Source organism: Mesoplodon densirostris, chromosome 14, assembly GCF_025265405.1.
Source record: "Mesoplodon densirostris isolate mMesDen1 chromosome 14, mMesDen1 primary haplotype, whole genome shotgun sequence".
In the NCBI taxonomy this organism is placed as follows: Eukaryota; Metazoa; Chordata; class Mammalia; order Artiodactyla; family Ziphiidae; genus Mesoplodon; species Mesoplodon densirostris.
In genome coordinates, this window is record NC_082674.1 from 77,470,640 (window position 1) to 77,494,939 (window position 24,300).

At 47.9% G+C, this 24,300-nt stretch overlaps 1 protein-coding gene across 1 annotated transcript; it reads left to right on the top strand.

Annotated features, from left to right (window-relative positions):
- The first annotated feature begins 8 nt into the window (after positions 1-8).
- LOC132501418 (putative speedy protein E7) lies at positions 9-14,419 on the top strand. Its single transcript, XM_060116992.1, has 9 exons — positions 9-35; positions 5,617-5,726; positions 11,148-11,170; positions 11,252-11,410; positions 11,543-11,737; positions 13,242-13,300; positions 13,655-13,740; positions 14,092-14,266; positions 14,360-14,419. The coding sequence occupies exons 1-9, from the start codon at positions 9-11 to the stop codon at positions 14,417-14,419; spliced, it is 894 nt and encodes a 297-aa protein (XP_059972975.1).
- The last annotated feature ends 9,881 nt before the right edge of the window (positions 14,420-24,300 follow it).

Below are 24,300 nucleotides of genomic sequence, written 5' to 3' on the forward strand. Positions count from 1 at the left end.
CCCAAGGAATGGAGCAGCGGCTGCAGGTGCTCCAAGTGAGTACTGGGCCTCCTGGTGGGGACAACCCCACCCCGTGCCCTGCAGTCACCTCCAGGGCTGGTGGTCACGAGGAAGTGCCACTGCATCCCTTAATGCACTGTTAGCCTAGTAAGGGCTCTGCGAACTCCCATCGTACAGAAAGTAATTACTGTGTTTATACAGAAACTCTCCAAATGGATTCAATTATGGAATTATTTACCACGCTATACAAGGTCCCAATTAGCATATCAATTTTTTTTCTTTTCCTTTTTTTTTTTTAGGAAAACTCTTGGAATTGCTGATCTAAGTAATGAATGAAAACCTCTGTAGGGTTTTGATCTGAGTTGATTTTTAAATATAAATACATGAAAAACACTGAGGTCATCCTCTGTGGAAAGGGATCCATTACCATGGTGGCTCTTGGGAAAAGAGAACAATTAACTCCAACGTGTCATCAAAGGTTTTCTGTGCTTTGCTCCCACTTGATGCAAGCTACCCTGAGCTGGGTCCTTGTAGTATGTGTTAGGGTCTAGCCTCACGTGGACGGAAGGAGCTCCTAGGGCTCTCTAGTCTCTGAACCAATAAGCTTGCTGGAAGATAAAGGAAACAAGTACACATGCAGAGCTGTGAGGAAGCCCGTGACAAACGACACATGCACAGACCAACCACCTGAGTAGCATCACATGCTTTAGCATTTGTTTTCCTTGGCTTAAATTTCGTTTTTATGTGTGGATTTACTTGAAGTGGAGGGAGACCTTCTGTGAAATGCATAAGGAACCCCCTGCTTGGGCAGACGGCTGTACTAGGACAGTCCTGTGAGCTGAGCCCCCCGCCCTTTGCCTCATTGCAGGGGCCCATTCGGACCCCAGGAGAAAGAAAAGGAGAGAGAAATGCAGGGCAAGTGTGTTCTGAGATAACCCGAATTTGGTGTGAAGTTTCATTCATCCCTCAGGTTTTTAGTTGAGGACCAAGAATATGCCACGACTACATATTCCTACTGTATATATCAGGAGTCTCAAAAATCGAAAGAAAAGAGTGTTTTTACTACAATAAGAAAAAAAAAAAAAAAGAAAGGCAAACATCCGGGGCCCCTCTTGGATCTGGTCACTCATAAGAGCAATGAGGGTGACAGCTGATTTTCCCAGACCCTCTGTCCTACACGCACCTTGTGCTGTGGCGCTGACAGCTTCCTCGCTGGGGGGCCTGCCTTCCACTCTGATCTCACTTTCCCTCTTTTCTTGTAGCTCCCACCCCCCTCTCCCTCCCCCACCACGGGGCCTCCAGGCAGCTGTAGAGGGACAGCACTGGGCCTCCAGCTCTCCTCAGGCCCGCCGACCGTGGCAGCCTGAACCTGGGGTGTCCAAACCAGCCAGTGGCACGAGGGCCCCCCAGCCTTCCAGTGGGTGTCAGCTGACAAAGGCCCTGACCCCTGAGTACTCTGAAAGGGTCTAGCAGTAACATGGAGGGGGGGCACCCAAGGGAGACAAGAGACCAGAGCAGGAGCCTCCACAGAGACTGAGGATGGGCAGAGGGAGAAGAGACAGAAAGTCAGGAAGAGGCCTGGACCCCCGAGGAGGAGGGACCTGAGAAGAGCCCCAAGAACCTAGACTAGAAGGTAGTGAGGGAAAGAGGCAGAGACAGGAAGGAGGGAAACACATGAGGAGAGAGGAGGACAATCAGCATCTCACCTGCTGGAGAGCAGCCTTATCCAGGGAGGAGATGGGAAATGTCAGCCGCAGGAGCGTGGCAAGGCATGGAGAGCATCAGTGGGCCGGTCTGAGGCTGACACAGGTGGAAACAGAGGCAGGGAGTCGTATGCTATCGTTCACTCTGACATGACAGAAATAACCCAACCTTCAGACTCAGAGAAGGGAGAGAGCATGGGAGGGGCTCATGAATGCTGCCTGGGGGAGAGGTGGGGAGGTGCCAGGGTGCCATCAAAGCTGGAAACAGGACGGTGGAGACCGAGGTAAGGAAAAGAGGGATTCAAGGAATCCTATGAAGGTATTAGTGTGAAATGCAGTCACAAAAACATGAGCCATCCTAAATGCCAAAGTCATGAATACAACAAATTTTGAGAGCAGAGAAAACAGACCAAATAGAGATACACAGTAAATATAAGAAGTGCGGTATAAATATAGAAATATAAAAACTAGACACACCTTAGATCATATTATTAATAAATCTGAACTCACTACTAAAAGAAAACTATCTTCAGATTGAATCACAAAGCAAAACCCAGCTGTGTGGTTTCTAAGAGCTTATCCTTAAATGATCAGAGGTGCGAGGGCTACACCAACAGACATGCTCGACTGAGAGTAGGAATTGTGATTTTTACACCAGGGGAAGGAAAATTAAGGCTCAGAACCCTTCAGAGAGACCAAGAAGGTCATTTGGGGTCGGGGTGGGGGACCCTGGGGGCACCTGTCCAGCATTAAAGGCCATCCCAGGGCCTGGGCTGGTCCACTGCAGCTTGATTTGCTCAGTGATGTTCAGGTTTACAGCTCTCTATATGTATAGCCCCTTTAGGTAGGAAGTCTTATTACTGGCCAGCTGCTATACAGTATTACTAGGTAATCACTGCAATTGCCAGACAGAAACTATCTAGCTCTTTGTCTCTCTTTTTTCCCCTGGAAATGTCTAATTGTGCCAAGAAATTTCTGGTAAGGTTCCCAGGAACCTCACAGTCAAGTCTTCTAAAAAGCCGACTCCTTTCAGGAAGCAATACACTTGTTCAATGCTCTCTAGCCCATGAAGGCTTAGCATTTGCTTCGAGTCCTCGAAACTGCCAGCAGCAAACGACCACAGTACTTTTCAGCCTGTGACACCCAGTCTGTGCTGCCCCAGAAGGCCAAGGTGGAAGCAGCTGGGCTAAGGGTTGGTTCTCTCCTCAGGGTGGCCGCTGAGGGGCAAACCCAGAACCAACAGGACTGGGCAATGGGCCACACTATGCCTCCATCCACACACCTGGGACTCCGTCCCAGGAAGCCTGACACAAATGGGGCCAAGCCCAAAGCCTTCCAGTTCCTCAGCGAAAAGGTCGCCCATTCTTCCTTTAGTCGGAGAGTCCCCTCAGCATGTTAGGGGAAACCCAAGGCCACTCGGGGGGGTCACTGCTGCTGCAGCACTGAGGCTGGTGCCATTCGGGGGAGCTGGTGCAAGGATTACAGGACTGCAGAGACATTTGGGGCTTTCAGAGAACAGCCGAGTGTCTGATAATGGAAAAGGCAAGTCAACAGCACTGGGAGCTCAGGGGAGATAACCAAGGGGCTGGAAACTCCATAAGCAAAGCCCAGGGGAGAACAAGTGGTGGGGACTCGGTATGGGTTGTGTTCACATCTGGGTCATTACATCCCACACAGCATCACAGGGTCTGCTCAGGAACCCAAGCAGAAAGGGTGTTGATAAAGGGAAGCAGATGGAGGGGTCTTTGGAGCAGATGATGAAGAAGCCCCAACCAAGCTCCAGAAACTCCAGGGCGGGGCCCCCGGGCAGAGCTGGTATTCACGCCCTGCTGCCAGGTGTGCACCATCTGCCCTCGTGTCCGCCTATAACGGCTTCGCCTCCTCTCCCACCTCCCGGCCTTGCTTGGGCATCTCTCGCTGGCACCTCCCAATGGCACACTCTTACCTGGTCCCATACGGGAAACACAGGTGGAGGCTAAGGAGAGAGGAGGAGGTGGTGAAGACGCCGAGTTGACATCCAGGCCCCTCACAGGGCACAGGGGATGACCTACAGGTGAACCAGTGCAACAGAGGGGGTGTGGAGGGAGGTGACCAGACAGCACCTGCGCCCTCCTCTGGGGACCTACAGAGATTTCATCGCCTGAGGGCTGGAGCTCCTCTCATCTAGATCTTACCAGGCAGGAGACTGCAGCCAGGGATGCTAATTACAGTGGATTTGCTAAGGATTCTTCCTTCAACTCCACAGTTATACACGTTTACCCAAAATATCTTCTTAATCTCTGAAATGGTACAGTAAGCAGAATTAAAACATTCTTGATAAGTGAAAGATATGCACACAAAGAAACACAAATGAAAGAAAAACAAGTGGCACCAACTAGCTTCCAACCACTGTCCCTGTGATGAGTCCCCCAGTAATGTGACTCCACAGATCAGGATCTGGCATGTCTGGGTTCTGAAAGCACACGGTCCACAGTGTCCCAAGGCTCTGCACCTGCACATAAGACTCAGGATGGCGCCACTGACTACACAGGCAAGGCGAGACACTTCACACCTTAGTACTGGAGTAAAAGCAGTGGAAATTAAGAACATGTGCTTACTTACAGATTTTCATTGCTTTTATTGAGCTTAGTATAAAATTACTTCTTTTCCTAAACTTCCTACTTTATGTCTTAATATACCATGGAAGAAATATTTTCAGCCAAAAGAGAAACTTTTTAATTAAGATGTTGTAATGACCAAGAAAGCAACACACAGGCTAATTCAATTAATGTAATTCCAAGAAATTACACAAAGCCCTTTGTTTTTCCAAAAATGCACAGAGAAAGGAAGAGTCAGTGTGCCTGCTTTTTCAAGGTGTTCATAAACTCTGCCTGGTGCAACGTCCTTGTAACTTACATTTAATCGGCAACGTCCTTGTAACTTACATTTAATCGGCAACGTCCTTGTAACTTACATTTAATCGGCCTCTTCCTGAGGGTCTACTGGACCAGGAAGACAGGCAGTAAAGGACCAGGTTCTCGGGTAGAAACAGCATGGTCTGGGTGCCCAGGCTTGTCTGGGCTGCGATGGGGAGCGGTGCGGACTTGGGCCAGCCACCCCTCCCTGAGCCTCCGGGTCTCAGCTGTAGAACGAGGGGCAGGACCAGATGCCACCTGAGGGAGCTTCTGGTGCAGCTGCCTGATCGATGGGCTCCCCTCGTCTGGGGCCTGAAAGTCCTGCCCTCTGAGCAGCCCCCACTTTCCATCCCAGCCTCACTTTCACTCAAGAACATAAGATGGAGCAAAGCAAGAGGGTGGAGAACAGGCAAGTCTTCCTGATCCACAGGCAAAAATCAAGGATGTGGTTTTAGGGGCTCTTTTATCGAAAAAGACTTTTCGGAAGCTTGTGCCTGTAATGAGAAGCAACCAATGTATTTTGGAGTAGGGGGAACCTGGCCTTGGAAGCAGGAAAACACAGTCACCTGGGAAGCTTTGGAACCAGCGTGGGTATCTGCCGGGCGCAGTAGGTGCTGACAGAGGCTTCCACGTGGAGGGGGTGCTTTTCCGGCCTCACCTCTGCTTCCTTCCACTGCTGGTTAAAAATTGCAGACACAGGGGTACAGAGGTGACCAAATCCTGCCCCTTCCCCCATTGCTTAACCGGAGAGATCTTCATACAGTGAGGCATTTTCCCCCAAATCTGGTCAGTATGAGGATGGGGAACCCAGAAGAGAGGCCCCCAACCCTGTATGAAGGAGGCGACAAAGTCTTCCTGCTTTGGTCTCACATTGGTCCACGGCCTTCAGTTTCCCCCAGTTCCCAACACCCTCTCCCCGCCTGGCCTACTCCTGTCGCTCAGACTGGGCTTTGGCATGTGCTTCCCTTGGAATCATCACAAGCCCATTCCTCTGACAATTCCTGCCTCGGCTCCCACAGGCTCTGGCTTCCAGTCCAATGCTGGCTCCCACGCTCGGGCCTGTCTGCAGCCCAGCAGGCTCGCCGGCCTGCCACCAAGCGTGTTTGCACACGGACCACCAGGCTGAGAGGTGCGAGCCCCCTCCTTCCTGCCTCCTCTAGGATGTCAGGAGATGCCCTAAGCTGGGACGTGCCCCTCTCCGTAGGCTGTGAAGTCAGCTGGTTTCTAGACAAAGGGTGAGAAAGTGGCCTTATTCAAGTCAGATGACGCAGCACCAAGGAGCAGTTCTGTGAGGCTTACACCAATGGTGTCCTGCGGCTAAGGCCAGGCGTCTATGCCTCAGAGCTTCCCACAGGTTCATGCCTTCACTCCTTTGGAAGACACTCGAGCACCAATCAGAGGGAACCATGGCAGAACCTGTGGTCACTCCACCCCGAAGCTTGGCACCCAGGTTCCCAGTGGCAAGAATGCTTTTCAAGGGATCTGACCTCTGCCATGTAGTGCTTATGTATGGTCTTGGGCTACACCCTGGTGCTTTCAGGGCCACTGTTTTCTCATTTATCAATAAAGAGCTTAAAATGAGTAAATTTCAAATGGCTTTTAGCAATGAAATATTTTTTTCAAACTGATTTCTCTACCAATCCCCAGTAAAAAAAAAAAAAAAAGACAGACACGCAGTAGTGGTTGCCTACAGCTGGAGGTGAGAATGGGGAGTGACTGCAAATGAGCAGGAGGGAGCTTTTGGGGGGATGGACATGTTCCAAAATTAGATTGTGCTGATGATTGTTGAACTCTGTGTAAATACACTAAAATTCATTGAATTGTATGTTTAAAATGAGTGAATATTATGTAACATACATGAACAAAGAAGTTTAAAACAACCCAATCAAAAAATGGTCTGAAGACCTAAATAGAACTTTCTCCAAAGAAGATATACAGATGGCCAATAGGCACATGAAAAGGTGTTCAACATTGCTAATTATTAGAGAAATGCAAATCAAAACTACAATGAGGCACCACCTCACACCAGTCAGAATGGCCATCATTAAAAGGTCTACAAATAGGAATTCCCTGGTGGTCCAGTGGTTAGGACTCAGTGCTTCCACTGTAGGAGGCACAGGTTTGATCCAAGATCCCACGTGCCATGCGGCACAGCGCCCCCCGCCCAAAAAAAAGTCTACAAGTAACAAATGCTGGAGAGGATGTGGAGAAAAGGGAACCCTCCTACACTGATGGTGGGAATGTAAACTGATGCAGCCACTATGGAAAACAGTATCGAGTTTCCTCAAAAAACTGAAAATAGAGTTACCATATGATCCAGAAATCCCACTATCCCACTCCTGGGCGTATATCTGAATAAAACTGTAATTCAAAAAGATACATGCACCCCTATGTTCATAGCAGCACTATTCACAATAGCCAAGACATGGAAGCAACCTAAATGTCCATCAACAGATGAATGGATGTGGTACACATATACAATGGAATATTACTCAGCCACAAAAAAGAATGAAATAATGCCATTTGCAGCAACATGGATGGACCAAGAGATTATCATACTAAGCAAAGTATGTCAGAAAGAGACAAATACCATATGATATCACTTATATGTGGAATCTAAAATATGACACAAATGAACTTATCTACGAAACAGAAACAGACTCAGAGACGTAGAGAACAGACTTGTGGTTGCCAAGGGGGAAGGGGGGTAGGGAACGGATGGATTGGGAGGTTGAGATTAGCAGGTACAAACTATTATACATAGAATGGATAAACAACAAGGTCCTACTGTAGAGCACAGGGAACTCTATTCAATATCCTATGATATGCCATAATGGAAAAGACTATGAAAAAGAATATGTATGTATATATATATATATGTATAACTGAATCACTTTGCTGTACAGAAGTTAACACAACATTGTAAATCAACTGTATTTCAATAAAAATTTTGAAAAACTGATAGAAACAAAGAACAGATGGATGGTTACCAGAGGCAGGGACTGGGGGGCGGGTGAAATGGTTGAAGGTGGTCAAAAGGTGTAAACTTCCAATTCTAAAAGAAATAAGTCCTGAGGATGTGATGTACAGCATGGTGACTATATAATCAACACTGCTGTATGGTGTACTTGAGAGGTGCTAAGAAAGTAAATCCTAAAAGTTCTTATTACAGGGAAAAAAATTTTCGGTAACTATATGAGGTAATAAATGTTAACTAAACTTACTGTGGTGACCATTTTGCAATATGTACATATGTCAAGTAGTTATCCTGTACACCTTAAACTTATACAGTGTTGTACCTCAATTACATTTCAATAAAACCAGAAGGAAAAATGGTTTTAAAAAAGAGGATGTTAAAAGATAAGCTATAGGGGCTTCCCTGGTGGCGCAGTGGTTGAGAATCTGCCTGCTAATGCAGGGGACACGGGTTCGAGCCCTGGTCTGGGAGGATCCCACATGCCGCGGAGCAACTAGGCCCGTGAGCCACAACTACTGAGCCTGCGCGTCTGGAGCCTGTGCTCCGCAACAAGAGAGTCCACGATAGTGAAAGGCCCGCGCACCGCGATGAAGAGTGGCCCCCGCTTGCCACAACTAGAGAAAGCCCTCGCACAGAAACGAAGACCCAACACAGCAAAAATTAATTAATTCATTAATTAATTAACTCCTACCCCCAACATTAAAAAAAAAAAAGATAAGCTATAGACTGGGAGAAAATATTTGCAAACCACGTATCTTACAAAGGACTTGTATCTGGGATATACATAAAAAGATCTCAAAACTCAACAGTAAAGAAGTAGTTCAATTAGAAAAAAACATGAACCAGAAGATATACAGATGGCAAATAAACACATGAAATCAATATCATTATGGAATATCATTAGGGAAGTGCCAATTAAAACCACAACGAGATATGGTTAAAATAAAAAGTGATAACCCAAATGCTGACAATGATGTGGAGAAAGTGGATCACTGATACATTCCTGGTGGGGATGTAAAATGATAGGGCCACTCTAGAAGAGTATGGCAGATTCTTACAAAACTAAATATGCACTTGACCATAGAACCATGGATTCCTACTAAGCAATAAAAAGGAATAAACTATTGATTTATGCAACAAATTAAACAGTCCTCAAGGGAATTATGCAAATTAAAACTAAAAGCCAGATCAGAACATTCTACACTATCTGTTTCCATTCATGTATTTTTGAAATAATAAAATTATATAGATGAAGAAGAGAATAGTGGTTGCCAGGGGTTGTGGATGGAGATACTATAAAAAAGTAGCATGAAGGATCCGTATAACAGAACTGTTCTATACCTTGGTGGTGGTGTACATGAGTGTACACATGGGATACAACTGCATAGAACTAAATACACACATAAGTGATTGCATATAAAACTGGGGAAATCTGAATAAGGTCAATGGGTTGTACCAATTCTAATGTCCTATTGTGATACTGTGCTATAGATATTCAACTTTGTACCACTGAAGGAAATTTGGGGAAAGGTATATAGGATGTGTCATTACTTACAACTGCATTTATGAATCTACAATTATCTCAAAATGAAAAAGTTAATTTTTAAAATCTCAATATAATCATAGTTAAACACAAACCAGAAAAGAGTAAAAATAAACTACATTGGGAAGGAGACGCAAGAGGGAGGAGATATGGGGATATATGTATATGTATAGCTGATTCACTTTGTTATAAAGCAGAAACTAACACACCATTGTAAAGCAATTATACTCCAATAAAGATGTTTAATAAATTAATTAATTAATTAAATATCAAATAAATAAACTAACTTTACTATGAATATTAATCAACTTTTAAGTTTGTATTTTCTCAATTTTTTGATATGTGGATGAATCACTTTCATTTGGAATCATTAATTGGTCAGATGAAACACAAGATGAGGTTCAGAGGTAATACTGGGCTAAGAGGAAGTGATCCCAGTGTTCAGGCTGGGACGCTAACTCCTTCCTCCTTGAGGCCCACCGTCTTTTCCTTGAGAGCATTTTATAAACCAAAGAGCAGTTACTGGTGGAATGGTGTGATGTCATCAGTGAGTCAGAGCAAGGGCCCCATTGGATCGCTTAGCAACACTTGTCAACAGTCAGTGCTCTTCCCACGTTGGTGTGAGGCTGCACTGTGGGCTAGGGTGAGGGCTTAGGTCTCGAGGGAGCCTCCGGGTGCTTCCTTGGGGTGGGCGTCACTCTTTTCTGTACTAAGGTGAGTCTTGGATCCTGAACTAGGTTCCTCCAAGCTGTCGCAGGGGATGTGGAAGGGATCACCTGTGAACCTCCAGAGGAGTGACTGGGATGCAGTAGGAATACAAAGAGGTCTCGAGTGTGGGGAGAACAGAGAACAGGAGGGGATGTGGGCAAAAGGAGAACAAAATGAATATGGGGGAAGGAGGAGAGACAGTAAAGCGACTCTACAGAGAACTCGACCTTGAGAGCCCCGGGAGCATGTGGGCAGTTTGTCACCCAGGAGGAGCACTGCCCTCAGAGGCGGCAGGCGGCCCTGGCCTTCTGGAGGGGGAACTGCCTCAGTCAGCTTCCAGGGCCATTTCACACAGGCCTGGGCTACTCTGGTCAGACTTTTGCCAGGTTGGATTGCTGTAACTTTATAGTGGTTCACAGGGATATTTAGGCAGAGCCGATGACATAAGCGTGTAAGGTGGCCCAGCTCAACCCTCATGGAAATGTGCCTGAGGCTCAACCGGGGCTGCCACCAGCCTTCTTCCCCTGAGCACCGCTCAGACGCGAGTTCTAATCCCAAGTCCAAAGAGCTCTAGCCACGGTCAAGGAACAAATCCTAGACAAATTAGGTCAGCATTTCCTCATCTGTAAACAGGCAAGTGACACACCTTACCTCACACCTCCTTGTAAGGACTGAATGAGGGCATCCCAACGCACTAATCAATATCTCAAGTTTACTAAGCAATTACTGGTAGCTAATGTTATTGCCCTTTTAATTATTATTAGGTCTCACAAGAAGCAGGTTAAGCGGAAGGAAGTGGCCTGGTCAGAATCAAGTTGGTTTCTTTCCAGTTTTTGGTACCCAGAAAAGACAGGCTATCCCTCTGAGCTCCACATCGGATGCCTCGGAGAGTGATGCAAGTCCACGGGACCCGGCAAAAAAGTCGGATGAAAAGGCCGCTCGTGGCAGGGAAGCCAGGTGTGTGTGGTCATTCACACTTCTCCCTGCTCTCTGAATGAATGAAGGTGATAGATCATCATGGCTCCAGCATCACTTCTTCTTCCCTGGACTCTTCATGGGTGTGGGTCTGCAGGGCAGGGGAAAGGTGTCCAGGGTGAGACAGGAGGTCACTATCTTGCTCACCTTTGTAGTTATTAAAGACATCGATGACCAGAGAGTTTCACATTTGTCTCCACAGAGGTGCTCCCCAGGCAGAAAGATCCAGGGAAGGAGGCACAGGAGAGCAGTTTTTCCCTGGCCAAGAAAGGTAAATATTACTTCAGTGCCTACCCTCCTTTATAGACAGAGTGCAAAGGGGGTGATGGTCATTCTTATCCCTTCAGATGTCACGTGCAACATACTCAAGGTGAGTGAGAAGGGAAGAGCACAGTGTTTCCCAGGTGGGTCCCTCCCGTGATCACACAGGGTCCTTCCTCTCTCCTTGCAGCTGCTCAGGATGGGAGCCCTCTGGCCTCCAGTTCTGCCCCTCCAGAGGCTGTCTCTGAGCAGAGAACCAGGAGGATGAGAGGCCAGAAGAGGAAGAGACTGATGGATGTCAAGGGAGGTGTGGTGTCCTCAGCTCCCTTGGCCCTGAAGAGAACATCAGGTACTGCTGAGTAACCACTTGTTGTCTTGTCCTCAGGAGGCAGGGTTCAATCTTCAGGGTGAGCTGCAAGGGCAGACTCGGGGCCTCCCAGGTGGGTCAGGTCTGTGCTCACACAGAGTCTCGTTCCTGCAGCCGCCCAGGACAGCAGCGCCCTGGCCTCCAAACCCACCTCCTCGGAAGTCGTCTCCAAGCTGAAGTCCTGGAAGAAGCGCAGTCAGAGGAGGAACATGTGGACCGTCACTCATGTTGAGGGAACGAAACTCAGGATCAACAAGAGAAGATCCAGTTATCGTGCAGAAGACCAAGAGGCCTTCTACCGGCTTCTGGGTCTGTGCTCTGAGCTAGTGGAGGGTCAGGTCCCTTCTACACCGAGGATCCCACAGGCTCCGGGATCATGGCCAAATCTCCCCCTGGGGCTCAGAGCTGTGAGGTGTCCAGGTGGCACAGAAGCAGATCGCTCTGTTTCCACAGTTCTACTGCGGTGCTCATGGGTTTTCATCTGAGATGAGTTCTTGGAGGGAGAAAGGAAAGCAGGACTCACGGTTGAGGGTTCAATTATCAAGACATTTTAGGACACATCAAGGGAGGAATCCCCTGCCCACATTGAGTGCCTCCAGTTAGGATTTTAGAGATGAGTGATGAAAGGACAAACTAGATCTCACTGCCTTTATGCTCAAAGTGGGAGGAGACCCCAAAGATTACAGAAATAAGTTGCTCTCAGCCAGTGACAAATGCAGACAAGGAAACGGCAATGACACCTAGAGATGGGCTGTGAGCAGGAGTGGGAGAGCTTTGTGACAGATACTCAGGGAAGGTCTGCAGAGAAGGTGATGTCAGGACCAGAGGCAGGACCGAGTGTGGCAGGTTGGGGGATGACACGGAGCTGACACTGTCCAGTGCAGCACCCACTAGCCACCTGCAGTTCTTCAAATTTAATTCTACGTGAGTTAAAAGAAACTTCTGAAATTCAGTTCCTGGTTCTCACCAGCCACATTTCATAAGCTCAGTAGCCACACATGGCTAATGGCTACTGTACTGGACAGCAAGCTACAGGATATTTTCATCCTCACAGAAAGCAATGCCCTTCCGGGAGCCAGGCCACCTGGACAAGGGTCAGGGAGGGCGAAATGATCCATGACCCCTCCGTCTTCCCGTCTCGGTAAATGTCATTGTCCGGGGCAAGGTGTGAAAGACAAGGAGGACCTGGCATTCTCAGGGCACCACTGGAAAATGGCACCTCCAGGGGCAACTCTAATCCCAGATGAGCCTGCTGGGGCCAGGGGAGGCCAGGTCATTATCAGCAGGAAGTGAAGGGGGTCCAGGAGAAGGAGGGTAGAATGCCCAGTGCCCCCACCACCCCCACCCAGGGGGGTATGAACTCTCCACTGCCCACATAGGATGCTCCGTTATCAGGTGGGGCAGGAAAGCATTGCACAGTCGCAGTGTGATGAAGTGACAGGGATGTAGTGCCCAGAGGCCAAAGGTCACACCCAACCTTTGGCTCGAGGAACGTTATGTTAAACTTTGAGAACCAGGTCATCTCTCTTCATGAGACACACATACCCAGCCATGTGTTGAAGATGAAATAACAATAGCAAAATCCCTGCCCCACAGTTGAGACTCTCTCCCTGGGTCAATGGAAGGAACAGCTTTGTCACTGTTAAGGCTCTGAGCCTTCCTGGGGGAAGAGAGCTGCCTCTACTTCCTGAAACAGAGGAACTGGGAGAAGTTTCCACTTCTCCTCCTCCCTGTGAAATGTCCCACAGCCCCAGGCTCGCTGCTCCCAGAAGGGCTGCTCCGAGGCCCTCATCACGTCTCCCTTCCTTTACAGAGGACCCTGTTATCCAGAGCTTCTTGAAAGCTGATAGTTTCCTGCAAGTGTCTGACAAGGTACTCACAGCACTAAAATTATGAGGGACCAAGGGGTCTGCAGTGTCCCCACCCCCAGGGGGTGGGGACGGAGGACAAGGTGTCTGCCTGAGCAGAGGCCCTGGAGAGACCCGCCCTTGGGGCCAGAAAGGAAGAAAGGACACACTACGGGTGCCCCGGCCCTTGGGCATCTCCTCCCTGGCCTCCCGTCAGCTCATCTCCGCATGTCAAAGGGCCATCACACCCTCAGCAAGGCCCACCCTGGGTGGTTTTCCCACCTGGCCTGTGGATGGGGTGGGGCGCAGGGCCCACTCAGGCCACTGGTCCTGCCATCGACCCCTGGCCGCCCCTCCCCCGCCCTGTGTCTTCCCGCAGTACCTGCTCTCCATGGTGGTGGAGTACTTCGGCCGTGTCGGGCTGCCTGGTCACCTCTACAACAGGATCCACTTCTTCCTGGCCCTGTGAGCAATGCCTGAGGGCCCCCAGTGGTGGTTCAAGGCCCTCAAGGGGTCATATGGTCAGAGCAGGGGAAGGCAAGGAGCAAGGTCCTGGGATAATGAACGTAGCCAGGAAGCACCATTTGCTGCCCAGAGACTGAGGGACCCGAGGTAGAAAGTCCCAGGGAAATGGCAACAGCCAGAACCTTGACCTGGGCCCCGCACAGCATGGGCCCAGCAGCCTTGGTGCTGAGGACGGTCCTGCCCTCTGTGGACCTGAGTGCTCCTCCAGGGTGACCTCAGCAGCCTCTCTCCACTGTCTCGCCTGAGTCCTTGTGGGGGCCGGGACCAGCTAGCCCTCTTTTCTGATGGCAGCTACATCGCCTCCGACATGGAGGAGGACAACCCCACGGCCAAGCAGAGCATCTTCCCGTTCCTGCTGGGCAGAGAGCACTGGCAGCACCTCTACAAGAAGTTCCTCCAGCTGAAGGTGGAATTCTTCTGTGCCATGGAGTACCGAGCCTGGGTCACCCGGGAATTGTGTGAGGAGGTCTGTCGGGGATGAGGGCCGGGGAGCGCACCCCAGAGGTGGAGGGGCTGGGCCCCTCCTCCTGGCGCTCACCCTGCTGTGCTTCCCTTTCAGATCCAGGCCCAGAACCCACATCACTGGGTCTGGAGTCGGGTGCGCCCTGGCGCCCCCTAGGTTCCCAAGGAATGGAGCAGCGGCTGCAGGTGCTCCAAGTGAGTACTGGGCCTCCTGGTGGGGACAACCCCACCCCGTGCCCTGCAGTCACCTCCAGGGCTGGTGGTCACGAGGAAGTGCCACTGCATCCCTTAATGCACTGTTAGCCTAGTAAGGGCTCTGCGAACTCCCATGGTACAGAAAGTAATTACTGTGTTTATACAGAAACTCTCCAAATGGATTCAATTATGGAATTATTTACCATGCTATACAAGGTCCCAATTAGCATATCAATTTTTTTTCTTTTCCTTTTTTTTTTTAGGAAAACTCTTGGAATTGCTGATCTAAGTAATGAATGAAAACCTCTGTAGGGTTTTGATCTGAGTTGATTTTTAAATATAAATACATGAAAAACACTGAGGTCATCCTTTCTGGAAAGGGATCCATTACCGTGGTGGCTCTTGGGAAAAGAGAACAATTAACTCCAACGTGTCATCAAAGGTTTTCTGTGCTTTGCTCCCACTTGATGCAAGCTACCCTGAGCTGGGTCCTTGTAGTATGTGTCAGGGTCTAGCCTCACGTGGACGGAAGGAGCTCCTAGGGCTCTCTAGTCTCTGAACCAATAAGCTTGCTGGAAGATAAAGGAAACAAGTACACATGCAGAGCTGTGAGGAAGCCCGTGACAAACGACACATGCACAGACCAACCACCTGACTAGCATCACATGCTTTAGCATTTGTTTTCCTTGGCTTAAATTTCGTTTTTATGTGTGGATTTACTTGAAGTGGAGGGAGACCTTCTGTGAAATGCATAAGGAACCCCCTGCTTGGGCAGACGGCTGTACTAGGACAGTCCTGTGAGCTGAGCCCCCCACCCTTTGCCTCATTGCAGGGGCCCATTCGGACCCCAGGAGAAAGAAAAGGAGAGAGAAATGCAGGGCAAGTGTGTTCTGAGATAACCCAAATTTGGTGTGAAGTTTCATTCATCCCTCAGGTTTTTAGTTGAGGACCAAGAATATGCCACGACTACATATTCCTACTGTATATATCAGGAGTCTCAATAATCGAAAGAAAAGAGTGTTTTTACTACAATAAGAAAAAAAAAAAAAAAAGAAAGGCAAACATCCGGGGCCCCTCTTGGATCTGGTCACTCATAAGAACAATGAGGGTGACAGCTGATTTTCCCAGACCCTCTGTCCTACACGCACCTTGTGCTGTGGCGCTGACAGCTTCCTCGCTGGGGGGCCTGCCTTCCACTCTGATCTCACTTTCCCTCTTTTCTTGTAGCTCCCACCCCCCTCTCCCTCCCCCACCACGGGGCCTCCAGGCAGCTGTAGAGGGACAGCACTGGGCCTCCAGCTCTCCTCAGGCCCGCCGACCGTGGCAGCCTGAACCTGGGGTGTCCAAACCAGCCAGTGGCACGAGGGCCCCCCAGCCTTCCAGTGGGTGTCAGCTGACAAAGGCCCTGACCCCTGAGTACTCTGAAAGGGTCTAGCAGTAACATGGAGGGGGGGCACCCAAGGGAGACAAGAGACCAGAGCAGGAGCCTCCACGGAGACTGAGGATGGGCAGAGGGAGAAGAGACAGAAAGTCAGGAAGAGGCCTGGACCCCCGAGGAGGAGGGACCTGAGAAGAGCCCCAAGAACCTAGACTAGAAGGTAGTGAGGGAAAGAGGCAGAGACAGGAAGGAGGGAAACACATGAGGAGAGAGGAGGACAATCAGCATCTCACCTGCTGGAGAGCAGCCTTATCCAGGGAGGAGATGGGAAATGTCAGCCGCAGGAGCGTGGCAAGGCATGGAGAGCATCAGTGGGCCGGTCTGAGGCTGACACAGGTGGAAACAGAGGCAGGGAGTCGTATGCTATCGTTCACTCTGACATGACAGAAATAACCCAACCTTCAGACTCAGAGAAGGGAGAGAGCATGGGAGGGGCTCATGAATGCTGCCTGGGGGAGAGGTGGGGAGGTGCCAGGGTGCCATCAAAGCTGGAAACAGGACGGTGGAGACCGAGGTAAGGAAAAGAGGGATTCAAGGAATCCTATGAAGGTATTAGTGTGAAATGCAGTCACAAAAACATGAGCCATCCTAAATGCCAAAGTCATGAATACAACAAATTTTGAGAGCAGAGAAAACAGACCAAATAGAGATACACAGTAAATATAAGAAGTGCGGTATAAATATAGAAATATAAAAACTAGACACACCTTAGATCATATTATTAATAAATCTGAACTCACTACTAAAAGAAAACTATCTTCAGATTGAATCACAAAGCAAAACCCAGCTGTGTGGTTTCTAAGAGCTTATCCTTAAATGATCAGAGGTGCGAGGGCTACACCAACAGACATGCTCGACTGAGAGTAGGAATTGTGATTTTTACACCAGGGGAAGGAAAATTAAGGCTCAGAACCCTTCAGAGAGACCAAGAAGGTCATTTGGGGTCGGGGTGGGGGACCCTGGGGGCACCTGTCCAGCATTAAAGGCCATCCCAGGGCCTGGGCTGGTCCACTGCAGCTTGATTTGCTCAGTGATGTTCAGGTTTACAGCTCTCTATATGTATAGCCCCTTTAGGTAGGAAGTCTTATTACTGGCCAGCTGCTATACAGTATTACTAGGTAATCACTGCAATTGCCAGACAGAAACTATCTAGCTCTTTGTCTCTCTTTTTTCCCCTGGAAATGTCTAATTGTGCCAAGAAATTTCTGGTAAGGTTCCCAGGAACCTCACAGTCAAGTCTTCTAAAAAGCCGACTCCTTTCAGGAAGCAATACACTTGTTCAATGCTCTCTAGCCCATGAAGGCTTAGCATTTGCTTCGAGTCCTCGAAACTGCCAGCAGCAAACGACCACAGTACTTTTCAGCCTGTGACACCCAGTCTGTGCTGCCCCAGAAGGCCAAGGTGGAAGCAGCTGGGCTAAGGGTTGGTTCTCTCCTCAGGGTGGCCGCTGAGGGGCAAACCCAGAACCAACAGGACTGGGCAATGGGCCACACTATGCCTCCATCCACACACCTGGGACTCCGTCCCAGGAAGCCTGACACAAATGGGGCCAACCCCAAAGCCTTCCAGTTCCTCAGCGAAAAGGTCGCCCATTCTTCCTTTAGTCAGAGAGTCCCCTCAGCATGTTAGGGGAAACCCAAGGGCACTCGGGGGGGTCACTGCTGCTGCAGCACTGAGGCTGGTGCCATTCGGGGGAGCTGGTGCAAGGATTACAGGACTGCAGAGACATTTGGGGCTTTCAGAGAACAGCCGAGTGTCTGGTAATGGAAAAGGCAAGTCAACAGCACTGGGAGCTCAGGGGAGATAACCAAGCGGCTGGAAACTCCATAAGCAAAGCCCAGGGGAGAACAAGTGGTGGGGACTCGGTATGGGTTGTGTTCACATCTGGGTCATTACATCCCACACAGCATCACAGGGTCTGCTCAGGAACCCAAGCAGAAAGGATGTTGATAAAGGGAAGCAGATGGAGGGGTCTTTGGAGCAGATGATGAAGAAGCCCCAACCAAGCTCCAGAAACTCCAGGGCGGGGCCCCCGGGCAGAGCTGGTATTCACGCCCTGCTGCCAGGTGTGCACCATCTGCCCTCGTGTCCGCCTATAACGGCTTCGCCTCCTCTCCCACCTCCCGGCCTGGCTTGGGCATCTCTCGCTGGCACCTCCCAATGGCACACTCTTACCTGGTCCCATACGGGAAACACAGGTGGAGGCTAAGGAGAGAGGAGGAGGTGGTGAAGACGCCGAGTTGACATCCAGGCCCCTCACAGGGCACAGGGGATGACCTACAGGTGAACCAGTGCAACAGAGGGGGTGTGGAGGGAGGTGACCAGACAGCACCTGCGCCCTCCTCTGGGGACCTACAGAGATTTCATCGCCTGAGGGCTGGAGCTCCTCTCATCTAGATCTTACCAGGCAGGAGACTGCAGCCAGGGATGCTAATTACAGTGGATTTGCTAAGGATTCTTCCTTCAACTCCACAGTTATACACGTTTACCCAAAATATCTTCTTAATCTCTGAAATGGTACAGTAAGCAGAATTAAAACATTCTTGATAAGTGAAAGATATGCACACAAAGAAACACAAATGAAAGAAAAACAAGTGGCACCAACTAGCTTCCAACCACTGTCCCTGTGATGAGTCCCCCAGTAATGTGACTCCACAGATCAGGATCTGGCATGTCTGGGTTCTGAAAGCACACGGTCCACAGTGTCCCAAGGCTCTGCACCTGCACATAAGACTCAGGATGGCGCCACTGACTACACAGGCAAGGCGAGACACTTCACACCTTAGTACTGGAGTAAAAGCAGTGGAAATTAAGAACATGTGCTTACTTACAGATTTTCATTGCTTTTATTGAGCTTACTATAAAATTACTTCTTTTCCTAAATTTCCTACTTCATGTCTTAATATACCATGGAAGAAGTATTTTCAGCTAAAAGAGGAACTTTTTAATTAAGATGTTGTAATGACCAAGAAAGCAACACACAGGCTAATTCAATTAATGTAATTCCAAGAAATTACACAAAGGCCTTTGTTTTTCCAAAGATGCACAGAGAAAGGAAGAGTCAGTGTGTCTGCTTTTTCAAGGTGTTCATAAACTCTGCCTGGTGCAACGTCCTTGTAACTTACATTTAATCGGCAACGTCCTTGTAACTTACATTTAATCGGCCTCTTCCTGAGGGTCTACTGGACCAGGAAGACAGGCAGTAAAGGACCAGGTTCTCGGGTAGAAACAGCGTGGTCTGGGTGCCCAGGCTTGTCTGGGCTGCGATGGGGAGCGGTGCGGACTTGGGCCAGCCACCCCTCCCTGAGCCTCCGGGTCTCAGCTGTAGAACGAGGGGCAGGACCAGATGCCACCTGAGGGAGCTTCTGGTGCAGCTGCCTGATCGATGGGCTCCCCTCGTCTGGGGCCTGAAAGTCCTGCCCTCTGAGCAGTCCCCACTTTCCATCCCAGCCTCACTTTCACTCAAGAACATAAGATGGAGCAAAGCAAGAGGATGGAGAACAGGCAAGTCTTCCTGATCCACAGGCAAAAATCAAGGATGTGGTTTTAGGGGCTCTTTTATCGAAAAAGACTTTTCGGAAGCTTGTGACTGTAATGAGAAGCAACCAATGTATTTTAGAGTAGGGGGAACCTGGCCTTGGAAGCAGGAAAACACAGTCACCTGGGAAGCTTTGGAACCAGCGTGGGTATCTGCCGGGCGCAGTAGGTGCTGACAGAGGCCTCCACGTGGAGGGGGTGCTTTTCCGGCCTCACCTCCGCTTCCTTCCACTGCTGGTTAAAAATTGCAGACACAGGGGTACAGAGGTGACCAAATCCTGCCCCTTCCCCCATTGCTTAACTGGAGAGATCTTCATACAGTGAGGCATTTTCCCCCAAATCTGGTCAGTATGAGGATGGGGAACCCAGAAGAGAGGCCCCCAACCCTGTATGAAGGAGGCGACAAAGTCTTCCTGCTTTGGTCTCACATTGGTCCACGGCCTTCAGTTTCCCCCAGTTCCCAACACCCTCTCCCGGCCTGGCCTACTCCTGTCGCTCAGACTGGGCTTTGGCATGTGCTTCCCTTGGAATCATCACAAGCCCATTCCTCTGACAATTCCTGCCTCGGCTCCCACAGGCTCTGGCTTCCAGTCCAATGCTGGCTCCCACGCTCGGGCCTCTCTGCAGCCCAGCAGGCTCGCCGACCTCCCACCTAGCGTGTTTGCACACGGACCACCAGGCTGAGAGGTGCGAGCCCCCTCCTTCCTGCCTCCTCTAGGATGTCAGGAGATGCCCTAAGCTGGGACGTGCCCCTCTCCATATGCTGTGAAGTCAGCTGGTTTCTAGACAAAGGGTGAGAAAGTGGCCTTTTTCAAGTCAGATGACGCAGCACCAAGGAGCAGTTCTGTGAGACTTACACCAATGGTGTCCTGCGGCTAAGGCCTGGCATCTATGCCTCAGAGCTTCCCACAAGTTCATGCCTTCACTCCTTTGGAAGACACTCGAGCACCAATCAGAGGGAACCATGGCAGAACCTGTGGTCACTCCACCCCGAAGCTTGGCACCCAGGTTCCCAGTGGCAAGAATGCTTTTCAAGGGATCTGACCTCTGCCATGTAGTGCTTATGTATGGTCTTGGGCTACACCCTGGTGCTTTCAGGGCCACTGTTTTCTCATTTATCAATAAAGAGCTTAAAATGAGTAAATTTCAAATGGCTTTTAGCAATGAAATATTTTTTTCAAACTGATTTCTCTACCAATCCCCAGTAAAAAACAAAAACAAAAACAAAAGACAGACACGCAGTAGTGGTTGCCTACAGCTGGAGGTGAGAATGGGGAGTGACTGCAAATGAGCAGGAGGGAGCTTTTGGGGGGATGGACATGTTCCAAAATTAGATTGTGCTGATGATTGTTGAACTCTGTGTAAATACACTAAAATTCATTGAATTGTATGTTTAAAATGAGTGAATATTATGTAACATACATGAACAAAGAAGTTTAAAACAACCCAATCAAAAAAGGGTCTGAAGACCTAAATAGAACTTTCTCCAAAGAAGATATACAGATGGCCAATAGGCACATGAAAAGGTGTTCAACATTGCTAATTATTAGAGAAATGCAAATCAAAACTACAATGAGGCACCACCTCACACCAGTCAGAATGGCCATCATTAAAAGGTCTACAAATAGGAATTCCCTGGTGGTCCAGTGGTTAGGACTCAGTGCTTCCACTGTAGGAGGCACAGGTTTGATCTAAGATCCCACGTGCCATGCGGCACAGCGCCCCCCCACCAAAAAAAAAGTCTACAAGTAACAAATGCTGGAGAGGATGTGGAGAAAAGGGAACCCTCCTACACTGATGGTGGGAATGTAAACTGATGCAGCCACTATGGAAAACAGTATGCAGTTTCCTCAAAAAACTGAAAATAGAGTTACCATATGATCCAGCAATCCCACTATCCCACTCCTGGGCGTATATCTGAATAAAACTGTAATTCAAAAAGATACATGCACCCCTATGTGCATAGCAGCACTATTCACAATAGCCAAGACATGGAAGCAACCTAAATGTCCATCAACAGATGAATGGATGTGGTACACATATACAATGGAATATTACTCAGCCACAAAAAAGAATGAAATAATGCCATTTGCAGCAACATGGATGGACCAAGAGATTATCATACTAAGCAAAGTATGTCAGAAAGAGACAAATACCATATGATATCACTTATATGTGGAATCTAAAATATGACACAAATGAACTTATCTACGAAACAGAAACAGACTCAGAGACGTAGAGAACAGACTTGTGGTTGCCAAGGGGGAAGGGGCGTAGGGAACGGATGGATTGGGAGGTTGAGATTAGCAGATGCAAACTATTATACATAGAATGGATAAACAACAAGGTCCTACTGTAGAGCACAGGGAACTCTATTCAATATCCTATGATATGCCATAATGGAAAAGACTATGAAAAAGAATATGTATGTATATATATATATATATGTATAACTGAATCACTTTGCTGTACAGAAGTTAACACAACATTGTAAATCAACTATATTTCAATAAAAATTTTGAAAAACTGATAGAAACAAAGAACAGATGGATGGTTACCAGAGGCAGGGACTGGGGGGCTGGTGAAATGGTTGAAGGTGGTCAAAAGGTGTAAACTTCCAATTCTAAAAGAAATAAGTCCTGAGGATGTGATGTACAGCATGGTGACTATATAATCAACACTGCTGTATGGTGTACTTGAGAGGTGCTAAGAAAGTAAATCCTAAAAGTTCTTATTACAGGGAAAAAAATTTTGGGTAACTATATGAGGTAATAAATGTTAACTAAACTTACTGTGGTGACCATTTTGCAATATATACATATGTCAAGTAGTTATCCTGTACACCTTAAACTTATACAGTGTTGTACCTCAATTACATTTCAATAAAACCAGAAGGAAAAATGGTTTTAAAAAAGAGGATGTTAAAAGATAAGCTATAGGGGCTTCCCTGGTGGCGCAGTGGTTGAGAATCTGCCTGCTAATGCAGGGGACACGGGTTCGAGCCCTGGTCTGGGAGGATCCCACATGCCGCGGAGCAACTAGGCCCGTGAGCCACAACTACTGAGCCTGCGCGTCTGGAGCCTGTGCTCCGCAACAAGAGAGTCCACGATAGTGAGAGGCCCGCGCACCGCGATGAAGAGTGGCCCCCGCTTGCCACAACTAGAGAAAGCCCTCGCACAGAAACGAAGACCCAACACAGCAAAAATTAATTAATTCATTAATTAATTAACTCCTACCCCCAACATTAAAAAAAAAATAGATAAGCTATAGACTGGGAGAAAATATTTGCAAACCACGTATCTTACAAAGGACTTGTATCTGGGATATACATAAAAAGATCTCAAAACTCAACAGTAAAGAAGTAGTTCAATTAGAAAAAAACATGAACCAGAAGATGGCAAATAAACACATGAAATCAATATCATTATGGAATATCATTAGGGAAGTGCCAATTAAAACCACAACGAGATATGGTTAAAATAAAAAGTGATAACCCAAATGCTGACAATGATGTGGAGAAAGTGGATCACTGATACATTCCTGGTGGGGATGTAAAATGATAGGGCCACTCTAGAAGAGTATGGCAGATTCTTACAAAACTAAATATGCACTTGACCATAGAACCATGGATTCCTACTAAGCAATAAAAAGGAATAAACTATTGATTTATGCAACAAATTAAACAGTCCTCAAGGGAATTATGCAAATTAAAACTAAAAGCCAGATCAGAACATTCTACACTATCTGTTTCCATTCATGTATTTTTGAAATAATAAAATTATATAGATGAAGAAGAGAATAGTGGTTGCCAGGGGTTGTGGATGGAGATACTATAAAAAAGTAGCATGAAGGATCCGTATAACAGAACTGTTCTATACCTTGGTGGTGGTGTACATGAGTGTACACATGGGATACAACTGCATAGAACTAAATACACACATAAGTGATTGCATATAAAACTGGGGAAATCTGAATAAGGTCAATGGGTTGTACCAATTCTAATGTCCTATTGTGATACTGTGCTATAGATATTCAACTTTGTACCACTGAAGGAAATTTGGGGAAAGGTATATAGGATGTGTCATTACTTACAACTGCATTTATGAATCTACAATTATCTCAAAATGAAAAAGTTAATTTTTAAAATCTCAATATAATCATAGTTAAACACAAACCAGAAAAGAGTAAAAATAAACTACATTGGGAAGGAGACGCAAGAGGGAGGAGATATGGGGATATATGTATATGTATAGCTGATTCACTTTGTTATAAAGCAGAAACTAACACACCATTGTAAAGCAATTATACTCCAATAAAGATGTTTAATAAATTAATTAATTAATTAAATATCAAATAAATAAACTAACTTTACTATGAATATTAATCAACTTTTAAGTTTGTATTTTCTCAATTTTTTGATATGTGGATGAATCACTTTCATTTGGAATCATTAATTGGTCAGATGAAACACAAGATGAGGTTCAGAGGTAATACTGGGCTAAGAGGAAGTGATCCCAGTGTTCAGGCTGGGACGCTAACTCCTTCCTCCTTGAGGCCCACCGTCTTTTCCTTGAGAGCATTTTATAAACCAAAGAGCAGTTACTGGTGGAATGGTGTGATGTCATCAGTGAGTCAGAGCAAGGGCCCCATTGGATCGCTTAGCAACACTTGTCAACAGTCAGTGCTCTTCCCACGTTGGTGTGAGGCTGCACTGTGGGCTAGGGTGAGGGCTTAGGTCTCGAGGGAGCCTCCGGGTGCTTCCTTGGGGTGGGCGTCACTCTTTTCTGTACTAAGGTGAGTCTTGGATCCTGAACTAGGTTCCTCCAAGCTGTCGCAGGGGATGTGGAAGGGATCACCTGTGAACCTCC